This window comes from Candoia aspera, chromosome 15, assembly GCF_035149785.1.
Source record: "Candoia aspera isolate rCanAsp1 chromosome 15, rCanAsp1.hap2, whole genome shotgun sequence".
Taxonomy (NCBI): domain Eukaryota; kingdom Metazoa; phylum Chordata; class Lepidosauria; order Squamata; family Boidae; genus Candoia; species Candoia aspera.
This window is the reverse complement of record NC_086167.1, coordinates 4989836-5007085: the sequence shown is the minus strand read 5'-3', so window position 1 is coordinate 5007085 and position 17250 is coordinate 4989836. Positions and strand designations below refer to the sequence as shown.

The 17250-nt window shown below is 47.9% G+C and overlaps 1 protein-coding gene across 2 annotated transcripts in view; it reads right to left on the bottom strand.

Moving 5' to 3' along the window:
• The window catches only part of GAS2L1 (growth arrest specific 2 like 1), a 338981-nt gene extending 330890 nt beyond the window's left edge, over window positions 1–8091 (bottom strand). For both annotated transcript variants that reach the window (XM_063315358.1, XM_063315359.1), the window contains exons 1-2: window positions 7929–8091; window positions 2174–2847 (exon numbers count right to left, since the gene is read on the bottom strand). In XM_063315358.1, the coding sequence (XP_063171428.1) occupies window positions 2174–2824 (651 nt within the window). In that variant the 5' untranslated portion in view covers window positions 2825–2847; window positions 7929–8091. The remainder of the gene's footprint in view (window positions 1–2173; window positions 2848–7928) is intronic.
• Between the last annotated feature and the right edge of the window lie 9159 nt (window positions 8092–17250).

Below are 17250 nucleotides of genomic sequence, written 5' to 3'. Positions count from 1 at the left end.
CAAGCTTGGAAGACCTCAACCAACACAATGGGTTTTTAACACCGATAAGATACTTGCAACTTATCTCACGTGTGGATCTGCATCTGCGCAAACAAACTGTCTTTCCCTCCCTTCCCACCCACCCACCCCCGTCACTTCCCCCAATTTAAATCCTACATCAGTCCAGCCGCTTTGTGCATCTGATGAAGTGAGCCACTGCTTGTGAAAGCTGATGCCTTTTAATACAATTTATCGGTTGAAGCAGGTGCCACCAGCTTTCTTCCACTTTTGGTTGTTGTTGTTTTGCTGTCATGGACTAACAAGGCTCTACTTCTGCAGTGTTTCCTGGTAAGGGTGCATGATCAAAAAAGTTTGGAGATCACTGATCTAGAAGTTGGGGAAAGAGATTAAGGAGTCTGCGGATCTGATAAAAGGCAGCCGTGAAGAGGAGGCAAGAGAAGGAGGGCAAAAATAAACACACTTTGGGAAAAAGACACCTCCAGGACAATGAAATGTTGAATAAATCAAATATTTAAGGAGCTTTGAAACCACAACCTGAAGAGCATTTCCCAGAACGATTAAGGATCAAAACTACATAAAAGCTAGGTCTGGTATTGTCCTATTTTCACATTCCCACCTCCCATCATCTCCAGCAAGTCAGGAAGGTGGGAATGTGAGAATAGGACAATACCAGACCTAGCTTTTATGTAGTTTTGATCCTTGGTCGTTTTGGGAAATGCTCTTCAAGTTGTGGTTTCAAAGCTCCTTACATATATTAAGCCAAAGGAGGTGGCACTTGTAGCCAACAACTTCTGGAGAGCCACCATTGCCCACATCATGGTCTACTCTGAATGATGTGCAGGTCTCCAGAGTTGATTCTCTCTTTCCTTCCCACCCAGCCACCCACCCTGTCCCTCCTGGTTCCTATTAAGGTAGCCAGAGGCTATCGACAACCTTCTTGCGAAACTTGTAATTAGATGATCAAGTTTGCCCCAAATCCCAAGAACAGCATCAGTGGAAAAGAGAAAGCCAAGGAGAACATAGGAGTTCAGGAGATGGATGTAAAATTAAAAAACAAAAAGCAACCAAGACACATTTGTAGCAACAGGGGGGGCCCAGTCTGCAGGACCAGCTGAATTAGGCCAGAGGATTTAGTGTGTTATACAAACATTGGAACCCAGTTAATTTAAAAATCAGAGTATGGGAGTTGGGTGGAGCCACTGAGAGTCTATAATGAGTAGGAATCCAAGTGGACCATGCCTGACCAATAGCTCTCCAGCTTCTGCTTGATGGCATTAACCTCTGTAATTAATACAAAGGGGATTAGTTTCAGCCAAAATCAATTCTGGATTTACTTGCAGCTAAACTAATCCACCATCCCCATCAACTGTGTTGTGAGAACTGCTTTCTGGACGGTTATCTGGCTCTTTCCAGTTCAAAGGCAAAGGCAAAACCTAGAAGGACCCCATGGAAAGTGGGCTTCCCTAGGCACTCAACTCGTTGACATTTTGGCTTTTATTGCCCCAGGCCCAACCACAGTGGGGGAAGCGGGACCTGGTAAGGCCTTCTCCACAACTCTGCCCGTGGTAACACCCCTCTCAGTTGCTCCTTGGTAGATTTCTCCTTTAGGAAAAAAAAGAAAATGACTGTAACCCCAGAAGCCAGGACCAGAACTAATAGATTCAGTGCCTTGTGATGCTGTGAGCACTTTGCTGCATCAGGAAAAATTCCAATTCAGCAAATTCCAATTCCCAGCAGAGTTTGGAAGATCTTGTGGAAATACCTTAAAGTTTCTCATTCAGGGACACTGGGACCAGAACTCCATTCCCAGAATCTCCACAAGTCCTTAGTGGGGACTTGCGGGGTGTCCTAATCCCACCTGGAGGACATCAGATTGAGGAAGGTAGCCATCTCCTCTGAATGGACAGTCAGGAGTGTCCATTCTCAGCTACATTCTCTTTTACAATGGAGAAAAGGAGGGGAACCGGCTTGGATTGGAATGGCCCAGGTTCAGACCCGTGAAGCTTACTGAGTGGTTTGGGGGCAGGGGCTATTGCTCAACCCAGCCTTGAAGACTTCATGTGAATAGCAGAGGATGCTCTAAATGCTGTCTTGAAGAGTTGAAGGAAAGGGGGGAATGCAACTATATTAAATAAATAAAACAAAAAGGCCCAACTGAATGCAAGAAACTCACCAGTTCATCCAGATTCTTGAGGTCACACAAGCTTATCCTCTGTGTTTTGTTCAGGTAAATGGGAGCCTTGGGCCCCAAATCTTGGATTGCCTGCTCTGTCTTCAGCTCGCCACAGACAACCTGGTCTCTCATCTCCTCCTCGATCTCCTCCTCCATCTGGATGAGCATGGGAGCCAGCATCCCAAACTTGGAGCCTTTCCTGGCCACTTCCAGCAGACAAAGGACGAAGTTCTTCTCATTCTTCTTCAACACCAAGTCGTTCGTTTCAAACATCAGGACATCCTGGATGCCCAGCTCCTGACGGCACCACTGGATGAAGTTGGAGATGTTATCCCTAGCAATGAAAGAGCCAGGGACTACGTTCTTAGACTGGAAAATCACCTCCTTCTGGGGGATCCTCATGCGAGAAGCAGCTTCCGGGTTCAACTGTTCGAACTCCAGTGCTATACGGTTGACATGGTTGGCGTGTTGGCAGAGGTCGTAACCTGTCTCCAGGGCACCCATGAAGTTCTCCACCTGAACATCAAGATCGTAAAGGGTGTTCAGCCACTCCGCCAGGTCCTCCTTCATAGCGTAGAGATATTCCTCACTGGAGCGGAATGGACGGATGCTCTTAGAAGCTGCTGACTGGATGTTACTAGGGTCAGCCATTGTTCAGAGACTTGGCGTGGTCACTGTTAGGGCAAAAAGGTAGGGAGATACCAGATATAATTAAGGCGGCAAAGGAAAACTCACCACATTATTCCTTTACCACAGAGCCGAGGACTCTGTATTGGACTCATGAGAATAAAAAATATTGCAAGGGAAAAAAATCAACATAATCAGTATTGTTGCTGAGAGAACTGCATGGAGATGTCCATGATATCATCAGGGGCTGAGTTCAATTCAAAGGAAGTTTTACTTTTCCTTCTGAGATTTTTTTTTTCAAACTGCTTTAATTATTTTTTTTAAAACCCCCTCTGGTTTATTGACACTTCTGTAAACAAATCAGAGGTTAAATCTCTGTGTAAAGAAGAGATTTAATGGGAGCTCCCAATTCACGTCTTTTTCCATATGAAATGACTCTTAAATAAATGCAAGGTTGCTAAAACAGAGATGGGAAAGTTGTGCCCTTCCATCTATTGTTCTGGGTGTGTCCCTTATTACAGCAATAATCACAACAGCAGCAGCCTAATGGTGCAGAAAATAACCGCACAGACTTCTTTTCACGTTACACAAATATTAACCAACCATATCATCAAAATGAATAGGGAACAAGATGAACAGGACACGTATTCGGTAAACAACTGAAAGGAAAAGAGGGAGAAAATGGAAATGGCTACGATAAGCCACATAAAACCAAAAATTGGACCAGATTGCTTGAATGTCCTCTTCCTAAGTGAAAAAAAGCTGATTTAAATGTTGACGTAACATAGCCCTCCAACTGTTAAACTAAAATCCCATCATTCTTCTCTCTGTTGATCCAACAGATCCAGCACAGTAACCAGGCCATTCCTATAACATATGTAACTTGGTTATTGAATCAATTCTTTTATGTTCCATGCACTAAACCAGTGTTTCTCAACCATGGCAGCTTTAAGATGTGTGGACTTCAACTCCCAGAATTCCCCAGTGAGCATGGCTGGCTGGGGAATTCTGGGAGTTGAAGTCCACCCTTCTTAAAGTTGCCAAGGTTGAGAAACACTGCTCTAAACTTAGAGCTGATTGAAACCTATTGTTCACTGAAGCCACTAATCTTAGATTTGCTTGCCATAGCCTTTATGTCCAAACCTGCTTAGTTCCACCACGTGAGAATAGGATTGCAGCCAGAACTGAGAGCAACAATTACGTGCATGGCCTGCACACAGATGCTCCCACATCTCTATGTCCTTTCCCGCTCCGTTTTCCATCTGTACCTCCCCTTTCTCTTTCCGAATCTCACAATAATGTATGCACACAGAGAAAAGCGCCAAAGAGCTCATTAAAACCTTTTCAAAACCTCTTTTAAAAAAAGCTTTCTATAGACAGAGCTCCAGTTAAAACCAGGTTTTCCACCATCCACTCTTTTTTTTAAACCAGCAGGGCCGGGAGATCTTCTGACAGTCAGTCCAGATCCAGGATCCATTTAGGAAGCTGGTGGCTGGGTCTGGGGCAGACGGGGGTAGGTTTCCCTGGAGGTTCAGGAGAATTTTTCCCCTTGGGAGCAGCTGTCCAGCTGGTTGGACACAGGCAGCGTTGCTGGCCTAGAGGATGACTCCCCCTTGTGTATTCAGGGATTTGCTGAGCTGAAACTCCCATTCTGGACTCTTGGAAGGCGTGGGGGACCAAGGACCGCTTTTATCTCACAGTTCACTCCAGCTGTGCACTGGAAGAGCCCCTGCCTGGGTCACACATAAACCTGGCTTCATTCAAGACAAGCCTCAAGGGTTGAGCACAACAGTCCCGGGCTATGCCACCTCAACCCTTTGAGGTAGGCCAATAGACACTGCAGGGATTCCAGGAAGGCCATTGACTCTTGAAGGGTAGAAGAACAGAATTTTGAAAGCCCCTCTCTGCCCCGTCTTATTCTAAACAAAATCAAGGTGGGGTTATGTTGAGTTTCTTTCTCACCCATTCTTCATCCCCAGGACTGGGGAATCTTTTCTTAACTGTTAGCTCATTCCTTCTCCACAGTCAGCTCCGTTTCCCTTCAGATGCCGCCATCGCAAAAGCCACCGTGCATCTGAGCCCTTGCAGAATGCCCTCCAGTAATCATAATTCGTCTCCCCATATCTGGGCTCTGTGACTGAGCCCAGATATTCATCCTCAAGGATGGCGCATCCAGGCGAGCCTCATCTATTTTGTTACAGGGACCAGTTCCCTGCATGAATAAAACCAGGAGGCATCTGGTAGCACCTTTCCCACACAACAAATTTTATTAAAAGGCTGCAGCTCACAAAACTGTACACCTTTTAATAAAATTTGTCACTCAGAAAAGGTGCTACCAGACACCTGATATGTTGCCAGCCAACATCTGCACAAATAAACAAATGCGATGTGCAAGACTGCTTTATAATTTCTCAAACATTTTACAGCCCACCAGAGAAAGAGGCTTCTGTTTTTCCACTTTATATCCCAGAGCGCTTGAGAATTTCTTTCAAATTTCTCTTTGTGCTCTCTTTGAGCTGACTTGACTGGTGGAGGTCTCAAGAGGGGGCTACTGTTGGTGTGTAAATTTTCTACCCCTCTTTCTTGCACTCAAAAGCCTCCCCAGCCACCCCTGAACAAGCACGTCAGAAGAATTCCTTTCTGAGGTTTCCCCTTGGGGTTAAATGGAAGGATAGGATACCAGAGAGGCTGCAGAGCAATGAAATAAGGATTTCCTGTTACCCACAGTTCCATTGTCTTCAGCATCCCTGGCTGCTGCTACTTCCCAGTCTGAAAAACCCTCCTGGAAATTCTCATCTGATATCCTTCCTTAGGACTGAATGGAAGAGTGGGCAGCCAGGGAGGCTGCTGGCCACTGGAGAGAGGATTCCCTGTGCCAGATCTTAAATAATAATAATATTATTATTATTATTATTATTATTATTATTATTATTATTATTATTATTATTTAAATGTATAGACCACCCAACTCTCAGTGATCTTCCCATTCCTCTGCAGCCTCCCTGGCTGCCCAGATGTCCCAATCAGGAAAAGCCTCCTGGGAGGAATTCACTCTTGATATTCTTTCTCTTGGCATTGCATAGACATTCACACACCCCCTGGACCAACATAAATAACTAAATACCAGAATCTAACACTCCACCCAGGAGAATTCCATCCAAATTCTTTTCCTGTGTGAAAGCAATTTCAAAAACAAAAGCTCTTTTATCTAATTAAAATGAGACCTGGGAGGAAAAAAAAGGCAAAGAATTTTAGAGCAGGGCACTAGAGAACCTATGAATACCTAAGGAAAGGCTTGCCCATCAGGTCAAATCCAGGTCCATCTGCAGCTGATTCTGGTTTCCAACTTGGGGCCAATCCCTTGGAAGCAATCCAATCCTACCATTTCTCCCAGATTTTGGAAGTTCCAGTTAATGCTAATAGGTGGGAGAACCTAGGCTGACCTGAAAAACCTGAGAGATGAACCAGGTTAGTCCTTGGATGGGAGACCACCAGAAAATGCCAGGACTGCAGGCTAGACTGGAAGAAAAGAAGACCATGGCAAGCCATGTCCACATTTTAGCCAGGTGTTGAGAGGAAGGAAGATGACCTTGATGGAGATAGGCAGGAATACCTAGTCAAAAGGGGCTGAAGCATTTTTTAAGCCCAGAGCAGCCAGGTATCATTCGGAAGTGGCTCAGACAGACACCTCCCTAATTCACTGGAGCATAAGGAGGACAGTCAGACTTGCAAGATTCTGTTATTATAGTCAGTCTCAATAAAAGTAGTGTTAGCCTTCCTGTGGAGTTGATTTCCTGGTGTGGTTTATTTCACAGGGCTGGCATCAAGGAAACAATATAGACACGTCCAGAAAGTCACCAGGAGTTGAGTTTCATTTGAAGGGGACTATTTGTGAAGGTCATCAAAACATCTCCAATTCTTCCCCTCAAGCCATGATGGCTACTGAGCATCTCTATATCCTGCTGCAGCAGCCGCCTGTGCTACTTTTGTCCCAGTGTAGGTTTCAGACTGCACGGGGCACCTCCCGCCTTGGCTCGGAGTTAACTCTGCTGCTGCCCTCCCCCCGCTTTGTACCCAGGTGTCTTGGGAAGCTGAGAGACCAGCTAAGGAGAGCGTCTGGAAGATCATTAAGGTTCAACCCCAATCAGCCCCAACCAAAGAGAAAAGCAAGGGGAGGGGAAGGGCCTGAGTTTCAGAAGAGGGGGCAGGGAAGGGTTAATTCCCCTTACCCCACAACCCAGGCAAGCAAATTACCGCCACCAAGTGAATCCAAATTACTGCCACCAGGGATCCAGACAAGGAAGGAGAGGCACCTGGAAGGGGGCGCACCCCCACTTACTTTATTTATTTATCTCAATCTAAGCACCGCCCAACTCCAACGGCTCCTGCATCCATTCGATTCCCACCCTGTTCTGCTCAACCGGGTGCGACGCCGGTAGCAAGGACCAGGCTCCAGCCCCCGCGGCGGCCGATCTGCCGCCCGTCAGGGCAGGCGCTGCAGGCGGGGCAGAATGACTCAGGGGCCGTTTCCAAACGGGGAAGGGGAATTCCTCAACTCCAGGACCCATCCTCTGGAAGGCACAAGGCGTCAGACCCACATTGGGAAGGCGGGGGCGGGCGGGGAGCAGCGACAGTCGGCCAGACCGACCGGAGCCCCCCCACCCCCGGCAGCTGGCTCCTACGCGCAATCCCGTGCGCGGCCTGTATGAATGAAGTGCCATTTTCAAACACAAACAGCGCAGCAGCGGGAGGAGCGTCCGAGGGGCTGGGACTCCAGTGCCCATGGTGCCTCGGCTTTCCTTTTCCGGCGCCCGAGGGTCTCTCCTGCAACTCCCCCCACCCCAAACCACACCGCGTCGCAGAGGCAGGCTGGTCTTCCCGCAAGGAGGACTCCGTCTCCCGGGCATCTGCGACTCTCCGCGGACCCAGCTGGCCCCCCTTGACACTGCCAGGCAGACGCGGGAGGGAGCAGCCGCCCCGCGATGGCAACCATTCCCACATGCAAGTCATCGCGGGCGGCGCAGTCCCCAAGCGAACGGCCTGCGGAGCTGGCGGCGGCGCGGGGAGGGGGCGCAGCCCTCCCGCCCGAAAGCGGCGACGCGGAGGATGCGGAGCGGCCCCGACTCACCTGCCGGACCATCGCGGTCGGGGCGCTTCGGCCCGGCTAGGGCGGCCGGGCGGCCGGGCTCGCGGGGTCCGCCTCGCCCATCATTCCCGGCTTTCCCGCCGCGCCGAGTCCGGTGGATGAAGCCCGCTGGGCCGCCCGGGTCGCCCGCGCATCGCGCCCGCCTCCGCCTCGTCCTCCTCCTTTCCCACGTGCGGGCTCCCCCTCCGCCGCCCGGGGTCTTGGCGCTCGGAGGGCTCGGCTGGGGATCGATCCGAGGGGGCGCGCGGCGGAGAGAGCGAACCCGGTCGGGTCCGGGATGCGCCCTCCGGAGCGCAGAGCGAGCGGTCGGGTGGACGGAAGGGGAGCCGGGGCCGGGCTGACTCCGCCCGCCGCCGCCGCCGCCGCGCCCTGGCTGGGGATCCCGCGGCTCCAGGGAAGGAAGAGGTGGAGTCGCCGCCGCCGCCGCCGCCCGGGATGAGGAGGCGGAGGAGGAGCGCGGCTAGCGCCTTTGCGCCCGGCGCCCCGAGGGCAGCTCAGCTGCTGCGCCCGGCCAGCCGTCGCCGGGGCTCCGCGCCCCCGTAGCCCGAGGCGGCGAGCGGGAGGCCGGGGCGGTCCAGCGCAAACCGGAGCCGCTCCGCCTTCCCGCTGCCGGCGCCTTGATCTCATCCGGATCAGGAGCGGAGCCCGCCCCACGCGCTGCCTTCGGGTCGGCGCTGCATTTCTCCGGCCGGGAGGGGGGAGAGGGGTGGCGGGGCCGCGGGCGGACGGCCGCGGGCCGGGGGGGTTCGGAATTGCGCAATGCGGGCGGGCGTGACGCGTCGGGGCGCTCCGCACGCGCTCAGAGGCCGCGTTGGCCTGATTTATGAGTTCCCAGACGCATCTGCTGTTGAACTGCAGACTCGCCGCCAGAACCTGGAGTGCTTCCCTGTACAATCATTTTTTTAAAATATTCCCAATTTCTAGGGTGGGGAAGCAGATCCCTTACATACTATAAGAAAATCACTCTGTGAAAGCTCAGAGACCCTTACAGTTCTTTGTAGGGATCAGATCTGGCTCAGATGATGCCACAGTCCTCCCTGTCTGCCACTGAAGGAACTCAGTCTCTGCCTTCACCCAACAGGCTCAAACCTCAACCCAGCTCACAGACCACAGTGGCCGGGTTCACACAACCAAGCCTCCCTGCTCTATTAGGACTAGAGTGTTGTGTGAATCCGGCTGAACAGCAGCCCTGGGATTTGGACTCAGGTCAGAGCTGCTGCTGCTGCTGAAAGGGAGGCCTGCTTCAGCCCTGCAGGGCCCTTGGATGCTTTTCGGTTCCTCTTTGCTATGGAAACTCCCTGTTTTTCGCTGGCCCTCCGAAGCAGAGAGAGAGGAAAACAGAAACAAGGCAGGGAGGGAGCAGAGAGGTCTCCGTGGAGAGGAGGAAAATGCACATCCTCTTTTCTTTACGCCAGCTTTGGAACCAGCCCAGCGAGGCATAGAAAGCTACTGAACCGGACATTATTTAAAGTCGGGGCTGTCACACGCTGTTCCGCCAGAACTTTTATTTGTTTGTTTAGTGCATGTAAGTGGCCGCCCAACTCGGGCAACGTGACTCTGGGCACTGGATGAGGAGAGTCACTGAACCAACGTGCCATCCAAAAGGACCACCAGCCATCAAACCCAACAAAAAATAATTAAACTGCAGTCAGAACTGAAATATGCTGGGGCTGACCCACTGGGTCGCTCACCCTGACCCGATGGCCTGCGAAAGAGGCTGGTCTGCACTGCCTTGATGCCAGGCTAATGGGCAAAAACATTCACCCCAATGCAGCTGAGTTTCTACCCCTAGAGTCTGGCCTCTGGATCCAGGGCTTTGGGAATTTTATTTAACTTTATTCACTTCACTTCACTTCACTTCACTTCACTTCACTTCACTTCACTTCGCTTTTTAACTGAACAGCTTCCAGTATTGTTTTTCCACCTTGGGAACTTTAAGGGATGTGAGCTTCCACTCCAAGGATTCTGGGAGTTGAAGTCCACGCCCCTTAAAGTTCCCAGGGTCGAGAAACGCTGGCTTCCAGGCTCTGAAAAAGTTTGAAAACTCCGGATTGAGAAGACCAGCGTTTCTTTGCTGACCAACTGGAAGTCTGCAGGATGCATTTTCTTTCGGGGGGGGATAACTCAGTGCCTACCCTACATACTGAAGGGCTGATAAACTCTGGATTTGGCCAAAGAGGCCAGGAGATCCCTTAGGCCCTGGTCATCTGCTGCCTGATGCAGCAGGGTTGGTTCAGCAAGCCCACAAGATGCCACCAGGAGGGGTGCAAGATTGCTGCAGCCGGACCTCACCCCTTTCTGTACTTTTTATTTTTCATACTTTAAGAATACTGCAGGATAATGCAGTGATGTCACAGAGGCTGGGATGCCCCTTTCCTTTTGAAAACAAGATGGGCGGGGGGGGGGGTTTCTAAAAAAGTAAGACAAGGGTTGGGCATCTTTTTTTTTTTAGGATGCCAACAACATTTGCAAAAAGCTCTAGGAAGGGGCTGGAAAGCATGTGCAGAGTTAGGGGGTTTCAAAAGGAGTGGATGACTGCATTTGAGTCATGGACCTCAGTTCTTTACCCCTAAAATATAAGGATACAGGTAGTCCTCACTTAATGACCACAATGAGGACCAGAATTTTGGTTGCTAAGCAAAGCTGTCATTAAGCGAATCTGACCCAATTTTACAACTTTTGCGGCAGTTGTTAAGCAAATCACCATGGGCATTAAGTGAACCACATGGTTGTTAAGCGAATCATGCGATTTCCCCAGTGATTTTGCTTGGCAGAAGCAAGCCAGGAAGGTTGAAAATGGCAAGCACGTGACCATGAGATGCTGTGACAGTCATAAATGTGAACCGGTTGCCAAGCACCCAAATTGCAATCATGTGACCATGGGGACACTGTGACGGTCATAAGTGTGAGGACTAGCCATAAGGTTTTTCAGCAATGTTGTAAGTCTGAACCATCACTAAACAAATGGTTGTTAAGTGAGGACTACCTGTAGTACTAAAGTTGGTTTTTATTGATTGATTATATAATAAATAAATTAAAATCCTTCTTTAATAAAAGCAGGTGGCACTACCGGGCTAAACTTGTCTGATGTCAAAAATGCTAAGCAGGCTTGGAATTGATCAGTACTTGGACAAGAGACCACCAGGAACTCCCAAGATTGTAGGCCATTCTTAGCCCTGCAAGGTAGTCCAGACAAGAAGCACAACCAGGAGGACCAGCTCTATCTTTATTGTAAGGTAACAGTAACAAACTTGCAAGGCTGAAAGCATTTCTCCCATCCCCTCATTTTTACTCTCCGGAAGACTAGGGAGGGTCCCTTTGGAGACACTTCCCACTCCCTTTTCCTTCGGTGGGCTGAGATACCTTTTACACGATGGCTGTCCAGTCTGTGCCTCTCCCTTCTGTCTCCCAAGGTCATTCCCACAAACCATTACATCCATCGCTAAAACAGTTACAGGATTATAATTACAGGCTAGAAATTATCAGCAATAAATAAATAGGTAATAAATAAACCGGAAAGTAAAAAAAAAAGAATCAGGGAAGAAAGCAAACCACTTCTCTAACGCTGCCCCAAAAATTATGTGTATGCATATATCTAATATTTAAACAGATACGCAGCGTCTAGCTGATCTCGGCTCATCTTGAAAAGCTCAGCAGGATAGGGACTGCTTAGTAGTTTGATGGGAGGCAACCAGGAAATCCCAAGGCTGAGATTTAGCAACAGCAACCCTTCAGCATTGTTGCTGAGCAAACAAAGTAATACAACTATTTAATATTTTAACACATCCACACAGCCATGCGTTGCACTTAGCTAACCTTTGCTGATTTTGAAAAGCTAAGCAGGCATCAGCATCCGGTGTGTGTATGTGTGTGTGTGTGTGAGTGTGTCCAAAGGCTTGGTGCAATACAAGCCGCACAACTGATATTCTTGCACCTGTCTTTGGAATGCAAGTACAAGAGATGGGCTTGGGTCAAGACATCGCAATGCCCCTTCTATTGTTGTTGCATCCTGGCAGTTTCTGTCAGACGTTATATAAACAAGGTTGGCCCAGATGTGTCTGTGGAGGGAAGGCCATGAGGAGATCACAGGGCTGTAGACTTGAATGGGAGGGGGGAAATGCCAGGAGGAGCCAGTCAGTCATCACTGCATTTTCTCTACATATAATATTAATATTAATTACAATTTTCCCATAGATTTTAGCGTTACAGTGGTTTTATATTTTAGCTTGGTAATTTTACTATTCTCATTTAATCACCTTATTCGAGTAGCATAATCCCTTACATACATTCATGTGTATGACCCAAATTCTTAAACTTACAATTTTTCTTGTTATATGATTTTATAGGTTGTTTTATGCTAGTCAGTTTCTGCTGTATAGGCTGTGTTGATATTCAGCAAGTTAAATGTGACTTTTCTTTTTCCCCCAAAGATTTGTTTTGCTGGTCAAGGACCGAAATAAAATGACTGCCCAAAGGAGGCACTATAAGCCTCTTTTGTATTGCTGCCAATAAAATTATATAGACATTTCCATGAAGTCACCAGACGTTGACTTTGACTTAAAGGAAACTTGGCGTATATCGTTTTATGGTTTATAATTTATTTGCTTTCCTGAGTCTGTGCCCCCTGCCCCAAAGGGACAAACGGTCACCTTTAATCTGTTGCCATAAAAAGCATAGATGAGTTTGCCCTCAAGTGCCTCTCACATATATATTTACTCTACGTTCAAAATGAACGGGTGGGCAGAGTATTTTTCCATGCGATGCCACAAAAGCAGCAGAGAAGGGCCAAGACATGGGCCAGAAAATTGGAAAAAAATCTCCCCTTGCTGAAGAAAATACAGGTAGTCCTCGACTTACAACCATTCATTTAGTGACCATTCAAAGTTATGACGGACTGGAAAAAGGGACTTACAACCGGTCCTTGCACTTATGCCCATTGCAGCATCCCTGTGGTCACATGATCAAAATTCAGGCACTTGGCAACTGGGATGTACTTACGACAGTTGCAGTGTCCCTGCGTCACATGATCGCCATGTGGGACCTTCCCAGCCAGCTTCTGACAAGCAAAGTCAATGGGGGAAGCCAGATTCGCTTAATGACCATATGATTCACTTAACAACTGCAGTGATTCGCTTAATGACCATGGCAAAAGTAATAGAATTGGGTGACTCACTTAATGACCACCTCACTTAGCAACGGGAGTTCCAGTCCCAATTGTGCTCGTTGCAGATTACCTGTAATAGCAAACCATTTCCATATTGTTGCCCAGAAAAATGATGTGGACATGTCCATTAAGCCATTAGCACTGAAGACTAGGGTATTCTGGGAGTTAAGTTCACATGTCTTAAAATGGCTAAGGTTGAGAAACACTGCATTAGGGTTGCAGCTGGAGGGCATCTCTTGCTCTCTCTTTGTACGTGCATGCACACATACCTCTGTACGAACAGGTGTGTGTGTGTGTGTGTGTGTGTGTGTATAATGCCCTGTGTTGAAGACAATCTGAAAGGAAAAACAGAGAAATAAAATGGGAAAAGAACACACACGCACACATTTCTAACAAGCCTTTTGCCCAGCCTCAATGAATTCTCTTTCTCTGGCATATGAGCCAGACTGCTGCATTTCCCCTCCCTGCATGCACGGACATCCCACTTCACCCTAGAAGAAATACTAAATAATTGAAGGTGTTTGGATGCTTTTCTTTCCCCCATTACACCGGTGGGGGTGGGTGGGTGGGGAGGCGGATAATGCAGATGCAACCTGTAATAGCAAAGGAAGAGTTTTTACTGCAGTGTTTCTCAGCCTCGGCAGCTCTAACATGGATGGACTTCAATTCCCAGAATTCCCCTGCCAGCCTGGGCTGGGGGGCTTCGCGCCATGCAGCTGGGCTTGCCGCCCCACAAGGCAGGGTGCAGGGCTTCCAAAGGGGAAGAGATGGGGAGATCGGTGGGTGGGGGAGTTGAAGCAACCCCAGATTCTAAGTGCAGGCAGGCTGCCAAGTGCCCAAATTTTGATCATGTGACTGCAGCGGTGCTGCAACAGTCGTAATTTCAGGCACAGGCCGTAAATCCATTTTTTCAGCGTCATCGTTAAGTTTGAACAATCACTGAATGAATGGTCGTTGTGAAGACTGCTTGTAGATGACACCTGGTTTTTCTTCTTAGGCTACTGGGCCTTTTGGTTGACTTAAGTCATAATCACAGTTCTTGATCAAGAAACCACTGCAACCCATACAAGAATAAGTCCCCCGATGGGAGGAGTTGGGTGGGGACAAATTTAATAAATAAATAAATAAATAAATAAATAATAGATACCCAGGACCCTTTCTTCTGAACATAGCTTTCTTTTATCAGAGGAGATGCCTAGGGTGAGTGAATTGTGGATTAATTTTAAATAGCACTGTATTTTAAGGACATTCTGCGAGGAATCGGTTCAAATTTCCATCAAGAACGTTCCGATTCTCCCCGCAGCCCAGAGAGAGAGAGAGAAAGAAGGAACAAGAGAGCTATACAGAGAGAAAAGAAGGGGAGGGGGGTGTTTGGAGAGAGGAAAAGATAAAGTGATCTTAAAAAGGAGGAGAAAAAAAAGGGGTCAGGCTCAGAGACAGAAGGCTCAGGATATTCTCAGCATCTGTCTCTGAAAGGATCCAGTTCGGAACCAAAAAGCTTCTAGCTCCTTCTTGTATTCCAGTCATCGTTTTGCTTTGGTGATCAAATAGATTTAGGAGGATTTCGCAAAACTACAGAGTGACAGCTTCAGTCTCTCCCTCTGGCTGGTCAGCCCCTGAGTCATGATCTCATTGCAAAATTTGAAAGTTGAAAACGAAGGAAAGAGGATTAGCAGGACAAAGCTGGGGGCGGAGGAGGGGAGGGGTGGAGCCTAGATTCAAAGGAAGCCCAAATTCTAGGAAATAATGCTGAAAGTTGCATTTCCTAACTCAATGCTACAAGTCATGCCTGTAATTGATGGAGTCTATGGCATGGCTGGCTGGGGAATTCTGGGAGTTGAAGTCCACCCTTCTTAAAGTTGCCAAGGTTGAGAAACACTGATCTATGGGAACTACAGAATCCAGTTTTCTCTTTTTCAAATACATTCTTCTTCCTGACGACCTCAAGGGTCTGTGACTGAGTCCCTGGGTGTAGAAAGATGTGTCTGAGCAGATGCTCAGCTAAGCTCTGGCGCCAGACTGAAATCCACAGCTCTGGAGTGGTTCTTTTGTTCTGATCTTCCAGCGACTACACACTACAGTGCTTCCGATTCAGCATCTGGAAATTGCTTGCCTTTTTATTCAAGAACGCCCCTCATCTGCCGCTGCACATCTGGCAGTAAAAACACGTAGTCTATTATATTTCAAAGGAGGCAGAGAGGATAGAGTGGAGCAATAGCTTATGAAATGCTGCCATCTGCTGCAGGGATGTGCTCTATTGTGGAACGCACCCCCCCCCGCCACCCCTCTGATCTGTACAGCTCCCATCCTGATGACATTGAGATAGTCATTGAAAATGTGGTTGTTCTCCCGGGCCTTGGTGGTTGAGCCACTGTAGAACATTTTGTTTATTCTAGAGAGTTTGCTCTCTGGAGGCCTAGGATTTTTTCTTTATTTTTATTGTTCCTACTTTTTAAACGTGTCAGCAGTCCAGATTGGTATATAGTTGGGCAGTCTCTAAATTGTAATAAATAAAAATGAAAGGCTATATACTGTCTCTTTCTTTTGTATGATAGGAATGAGCAGGGAGGTAAAACAAGTAGTTACTAGATTTTTATCCCACCTCCCTCCCTCCCTCTCAACTTTGGCAACTTTAAGATGGGTAAACTTCCAATTCCCAGAATTCCCCAGCCAGCATGGCAGTTCAAAGGCCACCGGTCTTAAAGTTGCCAAGGCTGAAAAACACAGCTCTAACCCAATGCATGAATGGGACACTCAGAAAAATCCGCAGTGCCACCTCTCGTACCTAATTTAGATTAGGCAGAGAGACCACACTGAACCAGGCTGCTTTGCTTGGTGGGGCACTTGGAACCCACTCAAGGCCGGTTTACAGCAGATACACACCCCGTCTTCCAGTTGCACAGGACTAATTCCCAGAATGCTTGCCACCGATCTTGCACCAGGCTGATTTGATCATTTGCAAGTGACCATTTCCAGCTATAAGGATATCCATGCTGCTCATCCGCCCTCAGGGAAGGTCAAGTCCCACCCCAAATTCTTGCAGTAGAGTTACAGATCCAAGTGTCCTTCCCTCACCATTTAGAAATTCAAGAGAGACGTCTTCAAACTGCTTTGAGCCAGCAGGGCCATTCAGAATTTCGAGTACCGGCCATGGGGAGCAGAGATACACCACCCTTTTATCGTAAGGTAAACCACATCACTTCCTTTACTAAAATAACTTTTTACAAGCTGTTTTCCTAGCAATATATTAAGATTGCAGCACCCAGTGCTTGTGCTTTCTAAGGAGGCCTCTGCAGTGCCAATTAATACAGCTGGAAATACTAACTGCACCCGAGATGAGTGCATTGGGCTGCAGTGGGCCACTGTTTCAATAAAAGGGTTTAATTAATCCAAGTTGGGTGGAGCCTAGCACACCGGGGTGAGCGTTAGTAAGTATACTGGCAGCCCAGGGTGCCATGTGGGAACAGAGGGTAGACCGCAGGAATGGCAGGCATTCCTGAGCTGCCAGTCAATTTTCTAAAATATGTTCTCAGGCAGTTTCAAATCAAAGATGAAGCCTCTGAATTCCAACGACAGCGTAACTCTGCCTCCTTGACCAGATACAGGTTTATTACCAAAATCTAAACAGGGTGAAATAAGTTCCTTTTTGATGATCCCAGACTTTGCAAACATCCTGAGGAAAGTCTAAGACCAAGTTTTCCATTTCTCAGCAATTTTTAACACACAAAAACTGAAACAAGACCTGCTGTAATCACCTGTGGTTTTGCAAAAAACATGGTTTGTTCAGAATGGCTGTTTTTAACAGATAACGTTTATTTCTCCTTTACCATTCTTATCTGGCTCCCTTTGTCCTGACAGGAAAAAAAAATCACTAAAAGCCACCAATTATTACACGAAGGCAATTCTGTTTGTTAAAGCATGAGAGTCAAGAGAAAGACTGCAGAAATTCTGGACCAATCCCTTCCCTGGCTGTGAAGTTACTGCACGTTAGAGGCAGAAAAATCATCCTTGCTATTAACTGCTGGTTGAAGTCGACAGAACAAAATACATTTCCACAGGCTGTACACAAATAGCTATCGAAATGCCTCTTATGCTGTAGGAAGCAGACAGGCACGTTACTGTGAAGATTTGCAGATGTGC